Below are 27525 nucleotides of genomic sequence, written 5' to 3'. Positions count from 1 at the left end.
TACTCCAGGTCCAGCTGTGTCCCCCCGCACCCACCTCGTAGGGCCACCCGCGTTCTCTGGGGCTCTGCAGTTCCCTGAGTCTCCACAAGAGGCTGTCCTGGCACCTCCTGGGAGGGGCTGGGCATGTGGGGAGTGGGGGAGGCGCTGGGTACGTGGGGAGTAGGGAAGGGCTGGCTGCAGTCTCAGGCCCTATGCCGAGAACTCGCTGCCCACCTGGGTCAGAGCAAATAGGCCCTGGCCTCAGCCAGGTAGAGCCCCGGATGGCACCTCCCACCGCCTAGACCAGCCCAGAGCGGCTGCAGTGGGTCAGGAGACCTGCTGTCCCGGCCTTGGTGCGCTCCTGCTTTGCTGCGTGGAGGGAAAGGCAGGGACCCTATCCTGGAGCCAGCTCTGCGTTGGGTGCAGCCCCCCACCAGGGTCACAGCCTCCGTTCATGGTGAAGGATCACAAGTTCTATCCTGACCCAGCTTCCTTCTGTACCTGCTCTCGCGGGGAATGGGTGAGGTGGAGTCTGTGTGCTGGGGCTTTGGCCGAGTGCTGGGCCGAGAGGCCGACAGGACGTGGGGCAGGTCTAGGGTCAGAGCCTTCAGGTAGGAAGACAGGTAGGGAGACAGCGGAGAGGGGGGCACCCCCTGCAGCCCCAGGTGACTGCCCAGCTGGGAAGCTCTCCAACGGGGCCCGCCCCTGCTCCCAAAGCACCCACCCCTGCTGGGAGCCATGGCAGAAACCTCTTCCTAGGTAGACGGTCTCCGTTTTTGCACTGTGAACAATGCCACAGGGTTCTGGCTGCCAAGGTGACCGTGACTTTTCCAGCAGAAGGAGGGCTTTCTATCTGCAGTCTACCCAAGTGGGGAGGCTGCAGGAGGCAGGGGGGCTTTTTGGAGCCCCATGGTGCTGCTGCTGGTGGCAGCATCACCCAGATCTGCCCTCGCCACCCTTCCACTTGGGGGACCGATGCTGATGGTGGAAATCCAACGCATTTCTTAAATAAGTTAATGTTTATTCCGCTCTGCTTTGCCCCCCTCCCCTCCCCTTGACTTGAAAAGCCGAGTTTTCTGCATCAGATTATTGCAAACGTTTAACCTGAATTTATAAAAGAAACGAAATGAAACAAGGGGGCAACAGCCGAGACTCTCGGCCTGAGGCCCATGGGCAGTGGGGGTCTTATTGCACGGTCCCCACTCCCTGGTGACCAGCCGTTTCCCAGAGACCAGAGTCAAGGGTGTCCTCCGGAATCATGAGGGGGCCAGAATGGTGGGGAGTGGCTATGGAGGGGGGATGAGACGGCGATGAGTGGCAGAGACACAAGGATGAGAACTCAGACTGTGAGTGATGTGAAGCGTGGCCACGGCGGCCTCGGGGAAGAAGCTGCCACCAGAGGGCACAAGCGGCCCCAAGCGTGTTCCCTATAAAAACCAAGTGAACGTGAGGATGGGACTCTGCTGGGTGGCCTCTGCCTTCCTCCTTTTGGTCGTTTTCCGATCCTTGTCCCTTGGACGCAGCTCTCGTTATGGGACTGCCGACCAGGCCACCGGCACAGCCTGGGACCACGGCGGCAAACTTGGAAATCCCAAACCTGAACTGACGGGATGGAGGCTTTGGGCCGTGGCCCCCCACCTCCCACACCCACTCCGCTTTGCCCAGAATAGCATCTGCCTCCCTCTCCCCGGGCTGACATCCTTCCAGCTCCTCTGCCCTCCGTGGGGCCAGAGCCGGGGTCCACGCACAGCCCCGCCCGGGCCACCACCCTGCCGGGCACACCCCAACCCCAGTGCCAAAGCCTGTGGGCACTGCACCCCAAGCTACACGGGCTCATCCACGCTGTCACCCGGGACTGGGGTGGCTGGGGGAGGCTCTTTCTTCGGTGGGCTCTCAGGGACTGTGAGGTGCAGCCCCTGCCCCTCCTCTGGGGGGTCTCCCGAGGGCACCGGAAGCTCCATCTGCTGGGGTTCGGGAGGTGCTGTGGTGCCTGAGGAGGAAGGTCTAGGTTCTGGGGTGACACCGTGGCCACCACCCAAGAACAGGTCCCCCCTGGGGTCCCCCACGTCCAGCGGCTCAAAGGCAAAGTTTGGGACGGTCAGGTGTTCTGTGCGGCAAGGGGCCTGGCCCCGCCGCTCCCCCTTGGCGGCAGCATCCAACCCTGTGCTGTCCGCGGGCTCCAGGGGGTCCCTGTGGGGCACAGCCTCGCAGGATGGGGTTCGCCGCCGCAGGGTGGTGCTACTGCCCTCCGTTGCAGGGGCCCGGGCTGCACCCTCGTCCTCCGCGGGGGGCTCTATGGAGATGCAGGGGGGGCTCATCTTCTTCTTCCTGCGTGCCCCCAGGGCCAGCTCGGCCTCCAGGGCCCGGGTCTTCACCTCCCCGGCCTCTGGGCGGCTGTCCCCGCAGCCCTGCTCCACCAAGGGCCTTCTCTGCTCGTCCACTTGGCCTGGCTGGTCCAGGAAGCCCTGGGCATCGACACTGTAGAGCCTGTGCAGGTCTGGCTCACCGCCCACTACCCTGCGGGCAGTGGGAGAGGCCGAGGGGCTGCGGGCAGAGCTGGTGATGTGGCTGACCTCCTCATCGGCTGGGTCTGGGGCCTCAGGCTCCTCCCCGCCCAGAGTCGGCTGCTGGTTGGAGACGCAATGCTGTCCAAAAGTGTGCTTGCGGACGCGGATGCTGCTGGGCCGCGGGGAGCGGGGTGGGGACCTCAAGGAGGGCCCTAGGGACGCCTGTCTCATAGGTGTCTTCCTGCCAGGCTCTCCCCAGCCTGGGCTGCTCTCCCTGGGGCCATCGACCTGCCCTTCGAGAGACTCCGTGAGGACAGCCTCCTGCAAATACACGGAGTCAGGTGAGACCAGGCAGAGCTCAGGCAGCAGGGACCCCTCCCCCTCCCCCGGGCCAGGGTGACCTTGTGACCCCTAAGGCTGTGGACCAGGGTGTGATGGGGCTGAGAGGCACTGGTGTGGACGCACTGTCCCCCAGCCAGCGTGTAGGAGCCCCACCAATGGTGGTCATGCTGGAGAGGGACCGTGAGGAGAGAGAGCTGGAGCCGGAGCTCCTGTGGGCAGAACCTGCCATGGGCCCCTGGAGACCCCATGGGGCTCAGAGACTCTGGCACGATCCGCCCAGCTTGGCACCCCGAGGAAGGAGAAAGGGAGAGGGGCCAAGCCTCAGGTGGGACTGGTCTGTGGGTACAGCCAGGAACGGTTGCTGGGGGGTGCCGGGGCAGGGGGCGAGGCTGCTGCCCTAGGGGATGGGGGTGCCCATGGCCGGGTGCCGTTATCACAGGCTCCAAGGCCACAGCGCCCACTTCCCCAGCGTCCCTATCGCTCACCCTTCAAATGGAGAGGGAACCCCGACGGAGCCGCCAGGCCTCCGCTGAGGACCGGAAGGCTTCTCCTACCTGTCTGCAGAGCAGCCGGCTGAGACTAGGGGATCGGGCTGCACCCCGTGGGGTCAGGGCACGGAGGGTGTCACCACCCCTGGAAGGGGAGGCCGACGGGACCTGGAGAGAGGGGCAGGACTCCACGGGTGGTGAGTGGGCGGAGCTGACCCGACCTGGGACAGGAAGGGACTGAAATGCGCATCTGCCGCCCGCCTGCGTCTCCGGCCGGCCCCGCCCCCTCAGGCCCCACCCCCAGCCGACAGGCGTCCCCGGCCAGCCCCGCCCCCAGCCGGCCCCGCCCACCCAGGTCCCGGCTGCCTCTGCGCCGGGCTGTACCTGAGGCGCGCCGGTAGGTCTCCATCTCCACCTCCTGCAGCGGGTGGGGGTGAGCGGCCCCAGCAGGCGCCACGGGCCGGAACATGTAGCTGTCGTTGGGTAGCGAGAGCATCCTGGACACAGACACCTTGCGAACGACCAGCAGGTTGGGGGCGTCCGGCGAGGCGCCCGGGCTCTGCGGGGCTGCGGGCCTGGGGCGGCTGGAGGGCCCGTGCGCCATCTCCAGCTCGAGCTCCGCGTCGAGCTCGGCGTCCTCGCGGGCCTCCTTGTTGCTCTCCTCCAGGTGCTTCATAAGCACGGCCACCACCACGTTGACCAGCACGAACTGGGCCACCAGCACGAAGGTGACGAAGTAGATGGGCGAGATGGCCGGCAGGTAGCTGAGGCAGTGCTTGTCCTCACGGGCGCACTCCCGCAGCGTATCCTGCGGGCGGAGGGCGGCGGGCAGGCTCCCACCTCCGCTGCAGGGCCGCCCGTGGACTCCCACTGTCCCGCCCAGCACCCTGCCCACCGCGCCGGCGGGTACCTTCATGATCCCATTCCAGTTGTCCCCCGTGGACACGCGGAACAGCGTGAGGAAGGCCATGCCGAAGTTGGAGAAGGTGGCGTGTCTGCTCAGGCCCTCGCAGGGGTTGTCCTCACTGCACTCTGCCGGGAGGGACCCGGTCAGCCCACCCACTGGGACCGCGGCACACACAGGCCCTGCCCTCACCCAGGAAGAAAGTCCCACTCCTTCGGGGCACAGGCGGTGGTCCAGCTCGGAGGCCCTGCAGGCGGGCGCCTTCAGCACAGGCCCGGCTCTGTGATTGGGCTGCCCAGGGGCCGTAAGGCCCAGGGTACTGGGGCACCAGCTGCTGGGTCCAAGGACCCCGCTCTGGGCAGACCCTAAACGGTGACAGCCACCTCAGCCACCTCACAACCAGGCCCACTGGCGGCTCCTGGAGCCCACTGAGCATTCAGTGATACCCAAAGGGGAGGGGCCTCCCACAGGGCCTGGGCTGCCACAAAAGGTCCCCATGGGCCCTGCCCAAACTGGCCAGAGCCCCACGCCTGCGGGTCTGAGGAAATCCTTGGTGACAATTAAGAAGGACTTGCTGCCGTATGTCCCCTGGAGACCAGGTGGAGTTCAGGTCACACCTGCGTGTGTGCACAGGCACTCACGCTCCTGTGTGGCTCTGTCTTCCTGGCCTGGGTATGAACACGTGTGCATGTCTATGTGCACATTATGGGTCTGGCACAGCGCTTTTGCACGTGCTGTGGAGCAAGGGCCAGGGCCTCAGCCTGGCCAGCGCCTTGAGCCATCCGCAGGCCGCACGCATGTGTGAAGCTGTGCCTTCCAGGACCCTGTGTCTGGGGTGTGGGGCACGGCACGGCCATACTCACCAAGCCTCCCGAACAGCTCCACTCCCAGGGCAGCATAGATAAAAAACAGGAGCATGAAAAGCAGGCCGAGGTTCCCTACCTACACAGGAGAGAAGCAGAACAAGGTCAGGGGGGGCCTCAGTCCACCCCACCCCCCTCACCCATGACCCGACGGCAGGGGGTCAGGTTCCTAGGAAGTGCCTTGAGCCTTGTTCTTAATCTGTCCCTCTTGGCTGCTGAGCTCCTGCGGCCCCAGGGCTCCCTGTCCCGCCTGGTGCCCGAGGTCCCTGTGCTGGCCTCTGCGCCTCCATGGCTCCTCACGCCCACTCTGCACCCAGGGTGCTCCTCTGCTCCCCAGTGCCTGGGAGGCCTCTTGGGAGCTCTGGTGGACTCTGCAGGGCCTCCCTCCAGCTTCAGAATCCCCACAGCGAGGTGAAGGCTGAAGCTCTGCGGTGAGGTCTCGCCTGACCTCAGCCTGAGGCTCTTCCATGAACTTGCTCCTCCTCCTCCCAGCACTGGCTTACTCTGGGGGTGGGGGGAACCCCGTCCTCACACGCCTCCCTGACCCTGATGTGGCTGCTCCCCCTCTTCTCCAGCACCTGCTCTGGCCCAGAGGCACCACACTGGAGTGTGGCCAGGCCTGGGTCTCCCATCCTTACCCCCTACCCCCCATCATCCCCAGAGACACCGGGCAGGCATGAAAGAGCTCTGAATGCAATTTGGCTGAGGAATGCTGCTGAGGGGACCAGTGGGGACCGGCTGAAGGCGGACGGTGTGGAGGGCTGGGGGGCTAGTGGGCACCTGGGGAGGCAGCTGGGTGCATAGAAACATGCTGGGCTGGTGTACAGACAGCTGGCCAGGAGGGCTGGATGATGGATGGCTGGACACCTGGTAGATGGGTGGACAGGCAGCTGTCTGAACGGACGGATGGATGGATGCGTGGGTGGTTGGGTGGCTAGACGGCTAGTTGAGAGGGCTAGGTCTATGGTCAGATGGACACGTGGATGGATGGCTGGTCGGATGGACTGGCAGAGGGACTGAATACTGCACAGAGAGGGCAATGAGACTTTCAGCTCAAAAGGCCACAAAGGATCAGGGTGGTGGCTGTGGGCACAGGACGTGAGGATGCAGGGCCTGATTTGGCTCCACAGGAGAGAGGCCTTTGGCCGACACCTGAGCCCTGGGTGTGGTCCTCCAAACCCGACAAGCCCAGCTTAGCCACAGGCTCTACCCTCTGCCCAAATCCCACTGCATCCAGAATTGTACCAGGGGAGATGGGCACTGGTCATTGGTCTTCCCCAGAGAGGCTAGACTGAGGCCCGGAAGGCAGGAGGCCCATCCCTCTCACAGCCCAGCCCAGCAGCTCAGTTACTCACTCCCTGCACACGGCAGGGAGGGGGATTGGTAACTGGCTGCGGTGAGACCCAGACCGGAGGACCACATGAACCAGTGCTGACTGACAGCGAGCCAGGCCCTCCCTGTGGCCTTGCCCTTTTGGGGGCATCTGTGATGCCCACTCTGGGAGCAGGGAAGCCAGACCCAGGCCAGGCCCCTGAGTTGCCGACCTACCTGGGGCAGCGCCTGCACCACCGTGTCCAGCAGGGCCCGCATGCCTGTGGCCATCTTGAGCAGCTTCAGCACTAAGGCCGGGAGCCAAGCGTCAGCAGGGGGTGGGGGGGCTGGTCTGACCCTCCCCCAGCAGGCCAGACCACGACCACCCGTCTCTCCACTGCTGTCACCAGCACAGTCCAGCGGGGTGGGGCAAGGGAGGATGCAGGGGGCGGATGGACACCTGGGCCCTGGGTGTCAGCCCCCCTGGCAGCGGGGGAGCCCGGCTGGGGGGGGGGGGAGGGGCGGGGGGGAGCCCGGCGGGGGGGAGGGGCGGGGCGGGGCCTACCGCGGGCGATGCGCAGCACGCGCATGATGCGGATGATGGTGGGGTTGATGGGCAGCGCCGCGCTCATCTCAATCTCCTCCAGCGTGATGCCCATGATGGACAGCAGCACGATGGCCAGGTCCAGCTGGTTCCACCTGGGCCGGCGGGCAGGCGCGGCTCAGTGCTGGCCACCACCCCCTCCCCGGCACCCCCAGCCCTTCAGGGCAACCGGAGGCCCCTCCCTGTCCCTTGGGAACATCCTGGTGTCACCACGGGGCATCCTGCACCTCTGCTCAGCACCGTCACCTCTGTAGGCCTCAGGACACGGCTCTCTCCTGCCCCTGCCCCACACACCTGTCCTTGAAGAACCTCCGGAACCCAAACGCCACCAGCTTCAGCACGGCCTCGAAGACGAAGACGATGGTGAACACGTAATTGCAGTACTTGAGGGCCTCGTCCAGAGACTGGGGATGGAGTGTCAGGCTCCTGAGCGTGAGGCTCCTAGGCGTCAGGCTCCCTACCCAGCTGTCCCTTCCCCTCCCCGCACGCCCCTGAGGCACTGGACACTCCCTGCACCCGTGCCCCGCCCACCCTGCCCCATCTCTCTCCTCTGCTGACCTGGGTACCTCCCCGGGCACGGGACAGGTCTCAGCTATTACTGGATGTCTGTGCCGGGTTGGAGAGGGCTGCTTGGATTCACCCTTCGGCATTCTGAGGACAACCCTCAGGTGGGGGAACCTGCCCCTTGGAGCACAGACTGCTGGCCCTGCCTGGACCGGCCCCACCCACAGCCCAGAGCAGGGGCTGGCCCACCGGCTGGGCTCAGCTTCAGCCAGAGTCAGAGGCTCTCTGCTGTTCTGGGAGGAGGGGGCGTTCCGTCTTTAAGGAAATGGTGGCGATGCCATCAGAGGACAGCTCCCTCTCTCAGTCTGGCCTTTGCTGGATGTGAAATCCACAGTCTGGGAAGCTGGCCTCGGGGACACTCCCTCAGCCAGCGTTTTGGTTGGAACCTCCCATGGGGTCGGAGCGGCCCTTGGGGCAGATGGCCCTGGGAGTTTCCATCGGTTTTAGAAGAAGGAGGCCCCTTCGTTCACGCCACACCTCCACATACCCCACAAGCCCTGGTGAGGGCTCAGGCACAGCCACAGACCTAGGGCCCCCAGTTCCCAGGGCAGCACCACCCTGCTGAGCAACGGACCCCGCCCCCGGCCCTGCCCGCCGCAGGCCTGGAGGCAGGGTGGGCAGGGCGCCCGGGCAGGGAGCCCCACCTTGGGCTGGTTGTAGTGCTCCATGGACATGGTGATGACGTTGATGCCGATGACGAAGGTGATGAACAGGTCCAGGTAGTGGCTGGTGCACAGAGAGTGGATGGAGCGGCGTGTGGGTGAGTAGTCCGCGTAGTAGGGCCGGCGCTGGGCCTCTGTGGGGAGAGCGCCACGGTGAGGGGGCAGGTAGGGTGGGGCGGGAGGGCCGCCTCCCGGGGGGCCTGGAGGGCAGGGGTGCTGGGGGAGGGCCCAGGCTCAGATGCGGGCCTCAGGGGCAGGTCACCCACTGACCTCCTCCACCAAAGGGGCCCCAGCCCCAGGGCAGGCCCAAGGAGTCGGCCTGGAAGCTGAGACCCCACCCAGGTCCCTGCCCAGACCCTGCCCTGCCAGGAGCTCCCAAGCCAGGGCCTGTGTGGTCTACTCTCCTGGGCTGGCATCAGGGTTCAGAGACACCTCAGTGATGAAGGGTGGGCAGATGGGAGCTTTCTTGGGGGGCAGGGCCAATCCCAGGCAGGGCAGGGCAGGGCAGGGCGGCCCACCACACCCCCACCTCCCAGGCTGGGCATGTGCTGCCTTCAGGCCCCCAGGCCCAGAGTCGCGCCACTCCCTGTCCTCCAGGAGACCAGTGGGCAACTGCCTGCTGTCTGCATCTGCCTGCTCTCTGGTCCATCTGAGGGTGATGGCCACGACATGGTGTGTGTGTGTGTGTGTGTGTGTGTGTGTGTGTGTGTGGTGGGGGGGGGGTTGTGCATCTCCCAGCAGGTCTGTCTGCACTAAATGCTCCGCCTGCAGTAACTCTTCAGAACAGACGGGTGCCCACTGAGCTCCCACTGGATGAGGGCATAGCTGCCACCACGGCATAGGGGACCCACCTCGGCCATAGAACTCCGTGGGCAGGGACCAGGGAGAGCAGGGGCCGACGGGAACCGACCCCTCCCTAGGGCCCGCATGCTCCTCAGTCTGGCATGCGGTCGCTAGAGAGCGCGGCTCAGCCAGAGGGGCCAGTGGCCCGTTGGGCCACGCCAGCACTGAGGATGCGGAGTGGCTACCAGCCAGCCGGCAGACATCACAGAGTGCGGCAGAGAAGCAATCAGGCATGCAGCCAGGCAGAGGGACACACACGTACTCGAAGGTAGCAGCGTGGACACCAGGCAGGCGAGCCAGCAGCCCATCCTCCCTCCCACGGGCGCCTGGCGCCCGCCCCAGCTATCCCGTGCCCACCCTGTGGCGGACCCCCACGGGCTTGGCACCCGCCTGCGATATCCACCCTTCCCTGTGGCAGGGGCAGAGGAGCGGAGGTCAGGCCAGTCCGCAGCCCCGTGCAGTGGCCAGCAGAAGCAGGGGCTAAGGCATGCGGGGCAGGGGCAGGTACCTGGGTTGGGGAAAGTGCCTGGAAAGACAAGGAGATGGTCTGAGCTGGCCGCGGTGGGCGGGGCCAAGAGACTCCACCCGGGGTGGGCGGGGCAGCTGCTCGGCAGCCCCTCCTGCAAGAGGCCCCCTTTGTTCCCCAGCTGGGTGGGGTTTCCTAAGACCCTCTCTGTCTTGGGTGGCTTTGCTTGCTCCCCCCACCGTGGCATGAGAACTCATTGGGGGGTGAGGCTGCTGCTGTGGTGGTAGGGAGTGGGAAATGGGGTCTCCTCTGTTCCCTGTGCCTCCTGGGAAGGGACCCTGCCTCCTGCTGCAGCCGTCCTTCTTTGAGAGCAAGAAGGGCACGCGTGCAGAGCCATTCAGCAAGGCTGGGGTTGGGGGTGGGGGCAAGGGGAGCGGGGCCAGGCAGGGGGCTCCGGGGCCAGGCTGCCGAGCTGCTGCCTGCGTGCTGCCTGCACAGCCCTGGGCCGAATGCCAGGGGGACCCGGCTCGGCCGGCAGCAGCCAGGTCTTGGAGCCGCCCCTCGGCTGGTCTCCCAGTCCCCAGCCACCCTCCCAAAGGCCAAAGGGGGGCTCGGGCGGATGGAGGGGGCTGGGGCGACGCGCAGGTACCGACCCGCCCCCGCCACCGGGAGCGCCTTACTCCTGCGTTTCCTCTCCAGGCGCCGCTGCCTCTTCTCCTCCCGCCGTCGCGCCTCCTCGGCCTCCTGGTGCTGCCGGCACTTGTGGAAGTTCTCCACCACGACGCCCACGAACATGTTGAGCACAAAGAAGCTGACGATGAGCAGGAAGGAGATGAAGTAGAGCAGCATCCAGGGGTTGTGGTTGGGCACCGGCTGCAGCACAGGAGTGGCACGTGGGTACCTGTCCACCGGGGCACCCCTGCCAGGCACAGCCCCTGCCTGCGGGGGGAGCTGTGGCCCCTCTCCCCCATGTGGAACTCTCCGCAAGTTCTCAGAGGCCAAAAGCGGCCTCTTGGGGGATGTTCCCTGAGATGACCAGAGGACACGGGAAGAACGGTCTGCTTGGAGGACCAGGGCTGCCCACTGCCCTCCGCCCACCGCACCTGCTGGTCTATGCCCACGGCGTCCAGCCCGTCGTACATGATGTTCACCCAGCCATCCTTGGATGAGAGCACGAACAGGGACATCAGTGCCTGCGAGGCCACAGCAAGGTGGTTACTTCTGTGCGTGGCCTCCTGCCAAAGAACCACACCCCCTACCACGGTGGGCACGCAACAGACCCGCCCCACAACTCGCAGACCGGCCACGCAGCTCCCACCTTTCGGATAAGGGCGAGGCTAGGTGGGGTCACTCCCGCCAGGCCTGCCCCCTATCCTGACCCCTCACCACCCCCCAGCCCCGCCCACCTGGCCCAGGTTGTCGAAGTTGTACTTGCGGCGCACCCAGCGATAGTGCGCGGCCCGGCACTCGGCCTTAGTAGAGATGTTCCTGGTGTCGGCGCCCTCGCAGTAGTAAAACTTCCCCTTGAAGAGCTGACCAGGGCAGGGCAGTCACCCAGAGGGCCAGGCCCTGCACCCCCACCCTCCAGACCCGCCCACGGGGGGCCTCCTGGAGAGGCCAGGCAGAGACCAGGGTGCCTCTCCCTGCCTGCTCGGGCCTTGGCCCTCCCAGGGCTGCTGTGCTGCTGCTGACCACAAACCACCATCCCACGGACAAGTGGGGCCACGCACCTGCACCCCGAGGATGCCAAAGATGATGAAGAAGGCACAGCAGATGAGGACAATGTTTCCGATGGGCCTGAGTGATGATATCAGGGTCTCCACCACCAGTTTGAGGCCTGGGGCGCGGCTGATGACCCTGGACAAGGGGCAGAAGGAACGCAGCATTGGGCCCGCCCAAGGGACCTGCCACCAGACAGAGGGCCCAGCGCTTCAAAGACCCTGCCCCGGGCTGGACCAAGGCCCCATTGCCCCCCCCCCCCCCCCCCCCCCCCGCCCCTCTAGCCCCGCCCCATCCTGCCACAGCCCCGCCCATCCATAGCCTTCCCTTCCGCCCCCCAGGCCACGCCTCAGTCCAGGCCACGCCTCAGTCCAGGCCCCGTGCCAGGGCCCAGCTCACCTCAGGGGCCGCAGTGTCCGCAGCAGGCGCAGCACTCGCAGGATGCCCAGGATCTTGGCACCACCGGCCGAGGCCATGGCCACGACGATGTCAACCAGGGACACCAGGACCAGCAGTCCGTCCAGTACGTTCCAGCTGCTCTGCAGGTAGGCGTGCTCACCAGAGACCAGGCCCAGGGCCACCACCTGGTGGGTGCAGAGGAGGGGCTGATGGACGCATGCACTGCACACAGGGCCGGGGCGGGGCCTCGGGGCTGGAGAGACAGACCCCTGGGCTCCCCTAGACACGCTGTACCTTCACCATCATCTCCACCACGAAGATCGCCGTGAAGATGTAGTTGGAGACGCTGAGGAAAGCGCGCTCCTGCAGGGGAGAAGACAATGGGGGGGTCGGCCGCAGCCAAGGGACCCCACCCCTCCCGGGCGAGGAGGGCGCCTCACGGTGCTGCCGGGCTCGATGTCGGGCCTCTCCAGGGCGATCGTGATGCAGTTGAGGAAGATGAAGACCAGGACCACGTGATCGAACATCTTGTGAGTGATGATCTTCTGGCAGGAGGCTCGGAACCTGGGGGCCCGGGATGGGGGGTTGGGGACAGCCCTGGCCAAGCCCTTGTTTCCCCTCTGCGAGGTCCCAGAGGAGGAGCACAGAGCTCACCACATGGTAGGGATACAGGGGCCCAGAGGGAGGGTCAGCTATCCCAGGTTCCTCCCAGGTGCGCCCTTCACCTGTTCTGTGGGGAGAAGAGGTACAGGGCCCATGGCTCACGGCTCCGACAGCACTCGGGCTTGTAGGGCTCCAACACTTTCTGCAGCCGGGAGCAGCAGCTCTGAGGAGGGAGGGGGCGGGTCCTCAGAGCCCCTCCCAGCCTGGCCAGCCCCCAGCCTCTCCAACCTTCAGGTCCAGCCCTGTCCACCCACCCAGGCACTGGGTGAGGGACCTACACTGGGAGTCTGGGGGGCTGGGTGGGTGGCCATCCTCAGATCCCTGCCCAGGTGGGCCCCCCAGCGGAACTGCCCAGGGCAGCAGGGGTGTCTAGCTGAGAAGGTGGTCCTGCCCTCTTCCTCTCTCCTCCTACAGAGCACTCATTGGCTGACTGACTCTAGTTCAGAACCAGCCCTCAGCTGGAGGTGGGGGTGACCCTGGGGTGAATCACGATCCAGAGCTCCCTGTGGGTCAGCTGAGGCCACACCAGCAGATCAGCTCCTGCCCAGCTTGTCCCGCTTCCCTCCCCCATCCTGAGGGCCTGCCTCGGGGTACCAGCCCATGACAGGAAGGCAAGAGGCCGACGTGGGGCCCACCCCGACTCACATCCTCCACATCGTCATCAAACTCGGCTGGATCCTCCTTGTGGCTGTCGATGCGCAGGAAGAACTCACCGGGCAGGGCCAGCACCTGCCCGTTGCAGTCGTGGAGCTTGGTGGGCAGCAGGGTGGCCGGCCGTGGCGGCCGTAGGTCCAGTGTGCTGCGGTGGTCCAGCGACTCAGCGCGCCGCAGTGGTGTGGCCCGTGCGCCTGCTGGGGCCCGGGCCCCGGGCCTGCCGTCCTCGGCCTCCTCGTCGGTGCTGCCCTTGCCCTCACCGGACAGCAGTGACTCACGTTCCCCGCACTGGCTCCGGCGCTTGAGGCTGGGTGCGCGGCCCAGGCTGTTCCGGCTGGAGCGCCGGCTGCTCCAGGCGCTGTTGGGGCCCCAGTGGGCACAGGGTGAGCTGCGGAGGCTGGACTGTGGGGATTGGGCAGGAGTGAATAGGCCAGATCCCCCTCAAGTTACCCCCAAACATCCTGGCCTCAGGGGCACGCGGCACAGGGGCCTTTCCCATCTGGTGGTGTCACCACTGACACCCATGGGTGACATCTGTACACAGATCATCTCCTTCAGCAAGGGGACAGCCCTGCTAGGGAGATGCCGTGGCACTGAACCTTCAGTGGGATGCCTGTGGTGCACAGTGGGTCGACAGTGAGCTGGAGACACAGCCAGCAAGCGTCAGAGCACTGAGTGGGCCTCGCAGGCCTGCTCGAGGACCAGAGGGTAGGCAAAGGTTATCAGCGGGTCTGGGACCAGCCATGGGCCAGGCATCCTCAGATGCCACCGAGCAGCTGACCCAGATCTCTGGGGAAGGGCCCACATCAGTTTCTAACTGGCAGACTCTAGACTTACAAAGAGAAGCCAAGCGCTGCCTCATAAGATAAACTGGACTATGGTTCGGGGACTTCACCTTTGCTGCGCCTACCCTCTCTGCCCTTCAGCATCTTCACCTCCTGTCCAGCAGGAGCTGAGCTGGACTGATTGCTCAACAGCCTCTGTCCTCCTCCTGGGAACTCCTAGCAGCTTGGCTGTGATGCATCTTGTTGCTAGACCACTCAGCCCACCCAAGGCTTGGCCCTGCAGCTTTTCTATTACCGACACAATATGACCGTCCTGTCTCAATGGTTTGCCTGGACTTTCCTGCAGGTTCACATTTAGCTTTCCCTCCACGGTTAGCTTGTCCTGATCCGCCCACCCCTCCCCGGCCCTTCTGAGAAGCCCAGAAGCCAGCTTGGCTGTGTCTGCTGGGGGCAGTGTTTCCTGGATTTGTCTGGAAAGACCCTGTGGGCTCCAGCTCTGCAGGGCGCTGTTGGTTGTGACACAGGGAACCCTCCACCTGGCTTCCGTCCCCCGTTTAATGTACCAGTTTTTAACACCTTTTTGCCATCGTTCTTTGTTTTCCCTTCCTGTACGCTCTGCACTCTGCCAGCTTTTATCTCTGATTGCAAATTGGAAGACAAACTTCCGGCCTGACATTCTACTCGCTAGTTCATACTCCTCCTGTAAGAACGGCAGCTTCTGGCTCCATTTATAGAAAACCAAGCACTTAGGACCAAGGGATTCCTGTGGTATGACTAGGGGGGTGGGCGGGATTCTCACTAATCTCTGGGAAAGGCCTAAGGAACTGGGCGGATGGAGCCTAAAGGTGCCCTGAGGCCAGGAGAGAGGACTGTGCCTACCAGAGACTTCTGGTCCCCCAGCTGGGGGTCCACGGAGCTGCTGCTGCCACGCCTCGAGTCCAGGAGGCCAGGGGCTGCATCCAGGTGTGGGGAGCTCTTGGGGGTGGGCATGGGTGTGGCCGCTGTGCGCATGATAAGGGGAGGGGGCAGGCTGCCCCGGCCCTCCAGGTGCCCATTGGGGGTCACTGCCAGCGAGTACATCTTCATCTCTGGGCGGGGAGGAAGCCGCTCAAGCCTGCAGGGCTCCCAGGAAGGAGAATCTGCCCCCCAGGACCCACCCACGGGTGCCCCAGCTGTGCCCGACCTGGCAGGCAGTGCCCCCTCCGTCCCGCTCCAGCCCTGCCCTCTTGCCCACATGTGCACCTGTGGCCCTGAGGTCTCTAAACTTGTGCACGTCCTCCTCCAAGTGGGTAGACGTCTTGTCTTCATCTGTGTCAGACCTCGTGGCATCACCCTGTGCCCGAGGAGCACATAGCACGCGTGAGGCTCCCCTCAGGTGGGACCACCCCCTCCACAGGAAGGCCAGGCCAGCATGGGGGCGAGCGTGGACGGAAGGGCCCGGCAGGTGGAGGATGGAGGTCTCTCCATGTTGGTGTGCCCAATGTGCCTGGCTCCCACCGCCACCCCTGGAAGCTCTCCTCACCTCCGCCTGGAAGCCCTCCACCAGGATGGCCACCAGCAGGTTGAAGAGCACGTAGTTGCCAAAGGTCATGAGGGCCACGAAGTAGAGGGCAGCCCAGGAGGTGGTGGAGGCCATACCATTGTAGAGGACGACGTTCCAGTCCTCCTGGGTGAGGATCTGGGGAGAGGGGGCGGGGCAGAGCGGGCCCAACGTGGGGGTCGCGTGGCGCCAGGACGGGGGCCCTGGCTGTGGAAATGCTGACAGGTCCTCAGGAGCAGAAGGAGCTCTGGACCAGTGAGACCAGGTCCACTGCCCCCGGGGCCGGAATCAATGTCTCTGCCACTGTTCACAGTTCTTCACCTGCTGTGGCCTTGGACAGGCCTCAGCCAGCTCTGGGGCTGCGGTGAGCAGGGCTGTGGCTCTCCAGGGACCACCGTGTACCTCATGGGACAGCCCCGCCCACCTTTACCTGGAACACGGTGACGATGGCCCACAGCAGGGAGTCAAAGTTCTTCCTGTCGGGGACTGTGTCTCCAGTGTCTGTTTTCAGGCTGAATTTGCAGCCGAAGAGGTGCATGCCGAGGATGCTGGGGGCGGCAGGCAGGAGTGTGGTGAACGTGGGGTGGGGGGCAGGCAGGTGGGTGGGGGGGCGCTGCCTGGTCACCTCCACACCCATCAGCTGCTCCTCTACACTTCCTCCTGGACCCCCAGCTTTCTGGTTTGCAGGGACCTCCCAGTGCCCACGGCCAAGCTGTTTCCATTGTATAGATGGGAAGACCAAGGCCAGGAACGGGAGGAACTGCCGGAGGCCACTCCAGCTTCAGGCAGTGGCCAGGACCCGAGGCGCCTGTCTCGCCCAGCCTACCTGCGCTGCCCTCCACCCGAGCCCCCTCCCCGAGGCCTGAGGCCCCAGGCCAGGCTGGCCATGGCAAGGGCTCAGCAAACAGCAGCTGAAGCAAGGAACTCCAGCCTGGCTGCCCCACCCCTTCTCTGCCTCCCCCCACCTCGTTCCTGGCTTTTTTTGTAGGGGGGCAGAATCCCAGATGCATCCATCTGGGGGCCTGTCCCATCCCCCGACTCAGCTGCGAGCCGCGGGAGCAGAGCCCAGTGTGCTGGCACCTGGCACAGAAGGTGCCCAGTCAGTGCTGTCGGAAGGAACCAGTGACTGAGTTTCTGCCACCGCTTTGAGGCTCCTGGCACCCCAGGCCCCAAAGCCAGAGCACGGGGCCAGCGTGACGGGAGGGGCCTCCCCACTGGGGCAGGCACGTGCTCAGTGCCCCAGGCCTTTCCCTCGCAGCCACACGGGGCAGGATGACCCCCGCCGGGCGTGCCCACCTGAAGATGAAGATGAAAAGCATGAGCAGCATGCAGAAGGTGGCCACGTTGTCCATGGTCTTCATGAGCACCACCAGCTGGCGCCGCAGCGCCGGCAGGAAGCGCACCAGCTTGAGAACCCGCAGCAGCCGGAAGGTCCGCAGCACCGACAGCCCGCCGTCCGCCTGCCCGATGATCTCCCACACGCTGGGGGCGGGCCGAGGCTCAGGAGGGCCTTCTTTGGGCGCGCGTCCCTGCGCCCACCCTGACCATGGGACACCCTCTTCCCAGAAGCAGGAACACCAGCCGGGTAGCCACCCGCTCAACCCCATGCTGGGAGCAGGTTCAGCTGTATCAAGTCGTCGACAGGGCTGAGGGATGGTGGCGACATCCCCGAAGTCCCCTAATCAGCTGCTGTCCTGCTGGCTCCCCAACCCCCAGAAGCTGCCCGATCAGAAGCGTCTCCATTGAGGGCCCTTCACGATCCTGTGCCTTTCAAGCTGTGCCTGGCTTGTCTGTTCTTGTTAGGGTGGGGGATCCCTTGACCCCTAGGGCTCTGCTTCCCCCTGGGGGAGGGAATTCCCTCAGATTCTCCTGTCCCTTTCTGGATTGACTTTGCTGCAGCAGACACCCCCTTGCAGAGGCTGAGCCCTAAGTGGAGTCCAGCCACGAGGCCGAAGGGCCACTGTGTTCCTGCAGAGAACAGCTCCACTAGATTCTAGAAACTTCCAGCTGAGTTGCAGCTGACCTACCTGTGTGTACCTGGCAGTGACTGTGGGGAGGGGCAGGGATCCTGCCCCAAGACATCCCATCTCCGCAGCCTGCCACGAAATGCTGCCAGCAGGGCCTTTCTGGCTGGGGCTCTGCCGTCTGTGGGGGGCTGTCGCCTGACAGTGGAGCCTTCCCGGCCCCTGTGGGATCCCAGGAGGTGGGGACCCACCTGATGACCACGATGACGCCGTCGAAGATGTTGTAAGGGTTCCGGATGTAGCCCAGCGGGCCACAGGCCAGCAGCTTCAGCAGCATCTCCAGGGCAAACATGCTGGTGAACACAATGTTGCTGATCTCCAGGGCGTTGGTCAGCTCATCAGGCTGCGGGCAGAAAAGACGTTGTCAGGGCCCACCCACGGCTCCCAGCGCCCCTCTGCAGGAGTGGGGCACCACTCCACTGCACTGGGAGCAGGTAAGGCTGCATCCAGGGGCTAAGGGGCCGTGGCAGCAACTCAGAAGGAGCCCCGTTGGCTGCCATCTAGAGGAAGAAACAGGGACCCCAGGGATGGCCCTTCCAGCTGGACACCAGCCTGCCTGGCCCTCCCACCCTGACTGTCCCTGGCCATCCCCAGGCTGTGCCTGACCTTCCCACCAGCATGTCTGAGAAACAGGGCTCCAGAGACTTCCAAGACCCCACAAGCACAGGCCACGGGAACAGGGCCTGGAGCATCTGCCCCAGGGTTCCAGGGTGGGCGTGTGGGTGCACAGGGTGCAGGCTGCACGGATGGTGCCTCTCAACAGCTGCCCTGATCCCTGGGGCCCTCGCATACCCTTCCTTGTCAGCAGAAGGCCCCAGAGGCCCCTCTCTTACTGGGGATGTGCTGGCGCACCTGCGTGTGGGCACACCTGTGCTAGTGTCAGTGATGGTGTGTGTGCACCAATGTGTGGCCTGCTTGTGCGCACATGTGAGTTTGCATAGACCTGCATGTGCTGTGTGCACACAGGGCTGCCCACGTGTGCGTGTCTATACATGTGTCCATGTTTGCAGAGGAAAACCTTGCGTATGTGCATGCACGTGTACGCATGTGTGCCTGTGCGTGCGTGCGTGCGTGTACACGTGTGTGTGCAGAGGCTCTTCCTTGCTGGGGATTCCCTCAAGCCTGCTGCTGGCCCTGCCTCAGTCTCACCCTCACAAAGAGAACTTCCTGCTGGGGCCGCTGGAGGCTAACACGGCTCGCGTTTACCCTGACTTGCTCCAGGATGAAAGGACACAGCTTAAGTGACTTGAAAAGCCAGAGGGTGGAAAACGAGGATGGCAACTTGGTCATTAAAAGTGAACTGGCCTCGGTCCCCAGACTGGACACCCTCTCCCTGCCGGACCCGGCTGCTGCTCCTCCCCGGCGAGGCCCCAAAGAGCACTGGATGGCCTGGTGAGTGCCCTGGGCCCCCTGCTGCCTCTGGGCCTCCTGCTGCCTCTGGGCCTGTGATCTCAAACCCCCACCCCAGAGAAGAGGACCTCTGGGCGGGACTCACAGTTTCTCTGTTCACTCAGCAAAGGCCCAGCCAAGAAGTATGAGCGTTTGCTGAGTGACTGATAAAAATTCCTGTGACAGCCAACATTTGGCTCCAACGCCATCCCTGTTCCCCAACCCCCAGAAACCCCTCTGTGGGGCCCCCTAAGAGACTGAAGTCTCGAGGAGACACACGAGGGACGTGCTCCCCAGAAGTCACTCCGAGGGCTGTCCATGCAGGCTCGCTTCACCACTTCACCCCCAGAGGGTGCACTCCGCCGCCCACCTGCTCGTGGTACTCGACACCCATGCTCAGCGTGTTGGTGAGGATGGCCACCATGATGCCGCGGTTGAAGTACTTGCTGTCCACGATGCGGCGCAGCTTGCTGTTGAAGGAGGCCCAGACGCGGCCCAGTCCGCCCTGCTCACCCGCCGCCGCCCGCCGCTGCGCCCTCCGCCGCGCTCCTCCCGAGCCTGGCGTGTCCCCTGCTGGGGGCGGCTGCATGGGGTCGCGGCGGTCCCCGTGCCGCACATCCTGTGTAAACTCGTAGACCCCATTGCTGTCCGAGTCTCTGCTGTCCGAGTCGCTGAACTCCAGCTCGGGGTCCTCCAGGGCACTGGTGCAGTACGGGCAGCTGCTCAGCTCACAGGTCAGCGTGCCCGCCTGGGGGCTGGGCAGGGGGCAGGGCACGCTCAGGCCCGACAGGCGGCTGGGGGCCTGGCCCAGTCCTGCGGGGAGAAGGACGCGGGCAGCCTCAGGCCGTTCAGCCACAACAGCAGGCGCCCGGGACCCACGTGCACACGCAGGCTGCCGTGGGGTGAACGGTGCCGTGTACACACCTGGGCACATCGTACACACCTAAGCACACAAGCACATACCTGGACACTCACATCTGGGTACACGTACACACCTGGGGACATTCATACACACCTAGGCACATATCTGAGCACTCTCACAGGCACAGCTGCACACACCTGCACACCTGGGCACACACACACCCTGCACAGGTGCTCTCTGTCCCCTCAGGGATAAAAAGCGGCAGAGAGGCTCATCTGCCTGGGTGCCACGCCATCCACAGAAATACGACATGAGCCACTTTCCAGCAGTCACTTTAAATGGATGATGTGTCCGTGAACGTTCTAGGTCCTGATATGCCTGAACCATCTCACTGCTCCACGCTGTCTCCCCACCGCCGAGACTCTGGGGCCCGGGTGACTCTGCACCCGCAGCGGCTCAGACTCCCCACAGCCAGGAGTCCCACGGGGCCCAGCTGCCTCAGTGGACAAGTGCAGGGCTCCAGGCACGTGCTCTGTGACACACGCCCGTCACCGTGTGAGGACACACACACCTCTGCCTGCTCCAGCTGCCCCGAGGGCTACTGCCCGTGTACGCCACCTGAGAGGGCCTCAGTCTGCATGGTGTCTGGGGGTCGCAGTGTCCTGACTGTCCCAGGTGGGTGAGGCTGGGCCCCCAGGTGGGAGGACTGAGTATACCGGGGAGTACCCCGGCCCCTCTCTCCTCAGCCTTTGGGAGCTCTGTGACCTCAGCTTTCCCTCTCCTCGGCCCCAGTCAGGCTCTCCACCTAGAAAGGAGGCCATTCCTCACCCTCTGAGGAATGACCAGACTGTGGACAGGAGGTCCCTCTCAGGGGCAGGTGTGACCACTGGGACACAGCCCCGGTTTTTTGCTTTTTTTTTTCCTTTGCCAGCTTCAGAATTCTCATTTCCACGTCACAAATGCTTGTACCCCACAGCCGTCAGCTGCTCAGGGCTACGGGATGGATGGCGGTGGGGGAGGCGCCTCCCGTCTGAGGCACACAGGCCCCCCCCCCCAATCCAGGCCTCCAAGGGAGGAGGCTGGGCTCCCGAGGGTGCGCGCACAGGCAGGGACGTCCCAGGAGCCCTGTCCCCCACTCCCCACCGCTGCCCACAGGGTGAGGTCCTCACCGTGCTCCCCGACCAGGTGCTGGATCTTCTCACAGGGGTCGGGGCTGCTTAGGCTCAGGGGGCTACGCCCTCCGGCTCCTGGGGGTCCGCTGGGCCGCTTCCCCTTGGGCCCGGGGCCGCTTCTGCTGCCTCCCGTGGCCGAGGGCAGGATGGTGGGGTAGTTCATGGCGCCCAACCCGGTGGCCAGCTTGAGGCTGGCAGTAGCGGCGGCTGTGGCGTGCGCCGCCCGGGCCCTCTCCTGCGGCCCCTCCACGTGGCAGTCTGCGTGGTACACGCTGTGCACTGACTCGGCGTCAGGGGGCCCACGCCCAGGTGAGGGTGGCGCTCCGGCTCGCACCAGCCTAGTGTCGCTGGAGCCTGGCTCGGGGCCCGGCCGGCGTGGGCTGCTGTGGCTGAAGTGGTAGTGGTGGTGGTGGTGGTGGTGGTGGTGGTACACAAGGTGGTGGATGGAGGTGGCGTGCCCACCTGCCCGTCGTGGCCGCCGCCCAGGGCCCTGGCCGTGTGGCGCGCCACTGGGGTCCACCTTCTTGCGCCAGCGGCTCTGCCAGCGGGTGTAGAGGCGGAGGCAACGGCGCTTCAGCTTGCGGCACACGTGACCCACGTACCGGAGGAGTTCCTCGTAGCAGCTGCCTGGCTCCGAGAAGCTGGCCAGCGTGCTGTCATTGGACAGGTAGCGGGCCCGTTGTTCCCGCATCAGCTGGTTCTCCCGCTGCTTCGTCTCCGAGAACTGTGTGGCGATCACCACCAGGCACAGGTTGATCATGAAGAAGGAGCCCACCTGTGGCGGGCGGGAGGTGGTGAGTTCACCGGCCACATGCCTCGGGGAGGCAGGGAAGTGGGCACATGGGGCCCACTGCCCCGGGCATCAGGATCGGGCAGGGCCGGAGGCCAGGACAGTAGCTGTGCTGTGGTTTCTGCACAACAACCAAGCCCCTGATGAGAGAAATGTTGAGCCCTACTGTGCGCCACTGCCGGTTCTAGGGGCCGGGGATATGGCCCCAGCGTGGCTGGCGGGGCGCCCTGTGATGGGCGGGGTCCCTCCTGATTCGATGCTGAGCCTCAGTATTTGGGATGGGTGGCGCGCAGTAAGTGCTCCTTACCTATTTGCGGACAGTTGAAGGACACGTGGGGAGACCCTCCTTCCTGTCATCTGTGTGGTTCGCCCCCTCCTCCTTCAGATCTGTCCCCAGCCACACCCTCCCGCCAGGTCAGGCCTTCCCCAACCCCCATGGCTTCACTGTCCTCTGTGGCAGGGTCACCAGGTGACACTCTGCTCTGCTTGTGTTCATGGTCTGAGATAAGGAGGGACAGGTGCTTGGTTCAAGTCACTGCTGGTCTTTGCAGACCCTACCGCAGACACCAGGGGCCACGAGAGGACCAAGTGAGAGCCACCCGTGGGGGCCACAATCCCTGTGGAGGGCCACGCCTGGGGTAACACCTATACTGTGGAGCACTGTGCTGGGGGCCCACGTACACTGTGAGGGACTGGGACTCCAACAGGTGGTTCTGACTCTCCTGCAGCCTCCTGACAAATCCTGGCCGTGGGAGGGCCTGAGGGGCTGTCTGAGGCCTCTCTCCCCTCCCCTCCCCCCCCAAGCCTCTGTCCTCCCAGCCCTGCCCACCTCCTCCCCCGGGGACTGGGCAGAACTCCCCCTGCCAAGGGCCCCCACCCACCTGCCCTGGACAGGACAGCCCTGGGTCTCTGCTGCCCCACCCTGCCCTGTAGCTCAGTCAAGTGCCCCAGGAAGGATCTTGCTGGACCCTGGGGGAGGGACCCCACCTCCACACTTACGATGATGAGCAGGATGAAGTAGATGAAGTTGTAGAAGGAGTGGGCGTCCATGACGTAATACATGATGTCCACCCAGCCCTCCAGCGTGATCACCTGAGGGGGGGAGGCGGCTGGACACACGGACGGCCCTAGGAGGGCACCAGCCCACAGGCCCTGCACACTGGGCGCCCAGTGCGGGGGAGACCCAGAGCCCACCTGGAAGATGGCGATCCAGGCGTAGCCGATGTTGTCGAAGCTGATGGCCCCGTTGTGCGGGTTGGAGTCACCCGAGCGGCACACGTTGTAGTACTGGTTCCAGTTGATGCAGGCGTGGTGGCTGGTGCCACCTGCGCCCTCGGCCTGTGGCTGCCCGTAGGCCTCCCAGCCCAGCGTGCACTCCACACGCAGCTCTCGACGGCGGGGGATGTGCGAGCACCTCTGCATGCCGTTGTCCCGGCGGGACGAGCAGATGAAGGGGTTTTCCTCGCTCTCCTCCGGCTGGTAGTAAGGCCGCAGAAAGCTGAGGTTGCTGTTCCTGGAGGCACAGAGACGGAGAGACAGAAAGACACAGAGAGGAGAGACAGAGAGAGGCAGACAAACACAGTCAACAGAGATGATAAGAAACGGACAGACCCAGGCCCACTAGTGCCAGCCATGCTCCAGGAAGGATGTGTCCCTGGGAGGAGGACCTGGAGGGGAGGGACCTGTTAGGGGAAGAGCCCGGAGAGGGAGGAGCCTCTGGGTGGGGCGGGAAGGAGCTTGTCAGGGGAGGAGCCTTTGGGTGGGGAAGAACCTGTCAGGGGAGGATCCTAGAGGGGAGGAGCCTCTGGGAAGAGCAGGTTAGGAGCACGGCCTGCAGGGTGGGCAGGGTCTGTGCACCTGGCGAAGGTGCTATCCAGGAAGCAGCGGTTGCGCAGCAGGCCGGCCCAAAGCTGGACGCCCACGATGCCGAAGATGAAGAAGACAAAGAAGCAGAGCAGGAGAACGTTCCCGAGCATGGGCAGCGTGTCCAGCAGCAGCGTGACCAGGATCCGCATGCCTGCGGGTAGCAGGGCAGCCGGTCAGCGCAGCAGAGCCCTCCCGGTCATCCCTGAGGCCCCAGCCCCTCCTGGGAGCCCAGAGGCCTCTGCCGTTCACAGACAGACAGCGGTGCCTCTGCAGGGAACATGAGCCAGGCCCTGAAGGACAAACACCTGTGGGTCAGATCCCACAGAGGGGAGCAAGGCCATGGCCTGGAGAGGCTCAGGGCGGGCGGTCCCTGTTCCCTGTGAATGCTGGCTGGGACCACACCACATCTAGGCAGGCCCCCAGGGTGCCAGCCCAGGAGTCCCACGGCCCCAGGCTCCTTCATAGGAGCCGCAGGTACTGGGTTCGGGGACCTGCGTTTCTTTCCATTCTCTGTGTGAAACAAGTTGAGCAGAGCCCTGCCTTGGAGGGGAGGTGGGGGCTGTGTGCACCCCAGGCAGGAAGTGGCTTTTGAGAGGCAGTTTTGAAGCTCTTGCTCCTGGGTGTGATGGGACGTATGAATGCGGGTGAATCCAGGGAGTGGTCAGCTGAGCCCCACGGACCCTCGCTTGGTCCTGGGCCTGCCCCCCTCCCAGACCTCAGCAAAGATAGGACTTGTTTCCGGAAATAAGCAAGGGCCAGGCTAAGGGTGCAGGTAGAGCCCTGGGCCAGGGGGCTGAGCCGGGGGTGCCTCACAGAGAACACCCTGGAGCTGCTGGATGGAAGAGGGGGCCTTGGGGTCACGGGAGAGGGTCACAGCTGGGAAGGCAGAAATGGCTGGGAGGAAAATTCATCAGGGACAAAGTGAGCACCACCCTGGCCAGAGAGCAACTGGCTCAAAGGCCACTGATGACCCAGGGTTCAGAGTGGACCCCAGGCAGCCAGACGCAGCCCTGAACATGACCACTGGGGGCTCATTGTGAGGGGCACACGGTCCTGTCTGGGGGAGGTACTCTGTCTGGGACCAGGACATGTCCCCAGAGCGAGATCAGGCTGTTGGCAGCAATTCTGGCCTCTGCAGGAATTTGGTCTGAAAAATGAATATCTGTGTTGTGAAAGGGGCTGTGTTGTCACTTCACACACTGAAAGGGGGCCCAGGTGAGTGGACCAAGCGCCTGATGCTGCTGGGCACAGAGCCAAGAACCCTGTGTGATGCCTCACCTCACCCCACAGCCATCCTTGAGGGGAACCATATTCAGTTAGACCAAGGCTCAGAGAGGCACAGTAACTTGCCCGGGGGCACACAGAATCTGAGCCCTATCTGATCCCTGAGGGTAGAGCCACGTGGCAAGGAGAAGGAAGGCCCAGGGGGCCCACAGCATAACTCTCACCCATTTGCTCTTTGGTGGAGCTAATAGCCCCCCGGGGGGGGGGGGGGAGTGACCACCCTGGGAGTATGTGACTTTTCAGAGAGGCCACAGGGCACAACCACCCAGGCCTCGGTGCCTAGGCCACCAGGACCCAGGCCAGGCAGCCAGAAAAGCTGTGTGCACCTACACGGTACAAGCAGACCCACGTGCACGTGTGTGTATACACACCTTAGAGTCAAGTCACATGGGCATGGCCCTCCCACACCCCCAAGAAAATTTACAGCTGAGTTCAGTCACAGTGCTGAAGACTTTGAAGCCACGGAAGCTCCCAAACAGCCCCGTGTGGGCAGATGACCAGGGTCAGGACAGACTGCTTTCCACACAAGCAGCCACACGGCCTCCTGGAAGCTTCTCCACGCTTCCCTGGGCACCAGACCCCTCGGCAAAGTTCAGATGTGAGAATCACTGGAGGTGGGCCAGACAAGAGAGCCACCAAGTCCTGCACAGCTCCCGGGCATGACCCCAGATGCTGTGCAGATGAAGAGTCTGAGGTTCAGAATGGCCCCTGTCACTCAGCAGCACTCTGGGAAGTCAGGACCCCCCACGGCCTGCCTGCCCTTCACACCCCAACTCGGTCCAAGGTTGCTCTGTCCTCAGAAAAGCAGCGGCAAGCCCTCAGGTGCCTGTGGTAAGTGGCAGGAAGCCAGCCTCTCCTCCCCCAGCATTGGGGTCTGGGCTGGGGCCAGAGCACCCAGAAGCCATAGAGGCACTGTGGCCTCCTGATCCTGTGCCCCAGTGGGTCGTCAAGAGCTCTCAGCAGGGCTGGCAGGACATGCCTGTCCCAGGCCCTGGTTGGGCATCACTTACTGGGCACACGGTTGATGGCACGCAGGGGCCGCAGCACGCGCACCGTCCGGATGGCCGAGAGGCTCACGTTGTGTCCATCCAGAGAGTACTCCATCATGCTAGGGGCGGGGCAGAGGGAAGAGGGGCTCAGGAGGGTGGCAGGTGCTCTGGGGTCAGAGCCAGGCCAGGGGGCACATGGCTGTCTCCAGGGCACCCCACCAGTTGAGGCCAGAAGACCCAGGGAAGGTGAGCATATGCCAGAGGCCTGGTCCCCACACTGTGTGCCCAGCCTGGCTGGGCCCCAGGGCAGGAGAAGCACAACCTTAGGTCAACACTGGGGGCTCCTGACCACTCACAGGCCACCCTGTGCACACTGGGTTTGTCCTGCTGTCCCTGATGCTGGCACAGGGAGCCCTGGACAAGTGTTCTGCCCCTGGCACCCCACCCCAAGCTACCCTCCAGCCCCAGCTCCGCCTGAGTGCACCTCCCCACCCCTCTTCCTGGGGGACCCAAGAGCCACCGTGGGGTCTGAGGGAGGGCAGGGCTCCCAGCCAGGCCTGGCCAGGCACAGGGGCCACTTAGGGCTGGTCCTCGGGGGGTGGGGCCATACCCTGCCATGACGATGAAGAAGTCCAGCCTGTTCCATGTGTCGCCCAGGTAGCACTTCTGCCCAAACAGCCCCAGGGCGATCATCTTGATGACCATCTCCACCGCGAAGAAGGCGAAGATGAAGTCGTCAAAGGCCTGCAGGAGGGGGGCCTGAGAGCCGGGCCTGCGCCCCTCATACCCGGCCCGGGTCACCCGTGGCCAGTCCCGCCCGCCAGCTCCGCCCCACCCCACTGGCCCCGCCCACCTCCAGGATGCTGCAGCGCTCCGAGCGGCACTCGACGTCCTCGCAGGGCCGGAACATGCCCAGGGTCACACAGTTGAGCATGATGACCAGCATGCTGACGTGCTCAAACCACGTGGGGCAGATGCAGAGTTAAGGGTCCACGTGGCAGGCAGGGGAGCCCCACGACCCGCCGCAAGCGCCCCCCACAGCTGCCATAGGGCCAGGCCCTCAAAATCCGCCCCGCGCCTGTCCCATCAGCTGGGCGGTGAGGGACAGACCCCTTACACTGGCCTCTGGACACCACTGCCAACCCCTCGTGTACAGCAGGACCCTGGATGGAGGTGCGAGGCCAGTCACTGCCCCTCTGCCAGGCTCCTCCAACTCTGGTGCCCTAAACTGAGGTCAGGCTCTCAAATGAGCAGTCTCACCAGCACTGCCCAGCGAGGACCCCAAGCACCGCAGATGCCCACCAACTTTGAAGAGTCTCATGAGGTCGGTCCTGGGGGCCCCTCCCTGCAGCCCTGCGCAAACCCCCTGTGACCCCAGCAGATGGAGGATGCCCTGACCATGGCGACGGGTGATAAGGGATGTGGACTTGAGCCCAGCTCAGCGCCTGGACCCAGAGGACCTGCAGCCCTACCGTGTGCCCAGGTGAAGGGGGCTGGGGCATGGACAAAGGATGGGTGAGGACACCTCCATCCCCACCCCCGCCCAAGTTAGTCCTGGGAATGGAAGCTGCCCGCCTGTGAAAGGTCCTGTCCAGGAAGAGTCTTCCCTTTGGCAGGAGGGCAACCAGCCAGGACCTTAGGACGCTGGGCCAGCAGCCAGTGTTGCATCCTCACGTGTTGTGTGAACCCAGCCACCCTGCTGGGTCACTGGCCCTCAGGACGAAAGGTGACCCAGGACCTCAGGGAGAACGCCCAGCCATTCTGGGAGTGGCCACCAGGTGGTGACATGGCCCCATAGAGACCATGGCGTGGCTCTGGCTGTGACCCCTCAGTGGCTTGTCTCCAGGCAGGGGTGC

The 27525-nt window shown here is 64.5% G+C and overlaps 1 protein-coding gene across 10 annotated transcripts; it reads right to left on the bottom strand.

The window, feature by feature from the left end:
- Positions 1–997: 997 nt before the first annotated feature.
- Positions 998–26616, bottom strand: CACNA1H (calcium voltage-gated channel subunit alpha1 H). 10 transcript variants are annotated; one of them, XM_057749231.1, is made up of 34 exons: positions 26523–26616; positions 26280–26413; positions 25691–25788; positions 23388–23547; positions 22725–23043; positions 22530–22622; positions 20738–21515; positions 19077–19519; positions 17509–17660; positions 16590–16775; positions 15724–15841; positions 15276–15431; positions 14996–15086; positions 14633–14841; positions 12960–13370; positions 12377–12477; positions 12092–12215; positions 11946–12014; positions 11652–11836; positions 11264–11390; positions 10940–11065; positions 10637–10726; positions 10214–10406; positions 9576–9593; positions 8207–8358; positions 7293–7402; positions 6960–7093; positions 6632–6702; positions 5864–5950; positions 5084–5162; positions 4227–4348; positions 3701–4124; positions 3383–3537; positions 998–2807 (listed from the first exon to the last, which is right to left on the bottom strand). In XM_057749231.1, the coding sequence occupies exons 1-34, from the start codon at positions 26613–26615 to the stop codon at positions 1803–1805; spliced, it is 6813 nt and encodes a 2270-aa protein (XP_057605214.1). In that variant the 5' UTR covers position 26616; the 3' UTR covers positions 998–1802. The 10 variants fall into 10 exon arrangements, 8 of the variants coding, with proteins under 8 accessions (XP_057605214.1, XP_057605211.1, XP_057605216.1 ...); XM_057749228.1 differs by having other exon boundaries at positions 22530–23043; XM_057749233.1 differs by lacking the exon at positions 5864–5950.
- Between the last annotated feature and the right edge of the window lie 909 nt (positions 26617–27525).

This window comes from Hippopotamus amphibius, chromosome 9 (genome assembly GCF_030028045.1).
Source record: "Hippopotamus amphibius kiboko isolate mHipAmp2 chromosome 9, mHipAmp2.hap2, whole genome shotgun sequence".
Taxonomy (NCBI): domain Eukaryota; kingdom Metazoa; phylum Chordata; class Mammalia; order Artiodactyla; family Hippopotamidae; genus Hippopotamus; species Hippopotamus amphibius.
Note: the sequence above shows the minus strand (reverse complement) of the source record. Positions and strands in the feature narration are given on the sequence as shown.

Excerpts from the sequence above, each read along its gene's own strand:
- CACNA1H (XM_057749228.1), bottom strand. The coding sequence starts at position 26,615 with ATGCTGGTCATCATGCTCAACTGTGTGACCCTGGGCATGTTCCGGCCC. Across the intron at positions 13,371-14,632 it reads TGGGGGACCAGAAGTCTCTG|TCCAGCCTCCGCAGCTCACC; the intron begins GTAGGCACAGTC and ends CAATCCCCACAG. Across the intron at positions 12,216-12,376 it reads CTCTTCTCCCCACAGAACAG|GTTCCGAGCCTCCTGCCAGA; the intron begins GTGAAGGGCGCA and ends CCGGGCCCCCAG.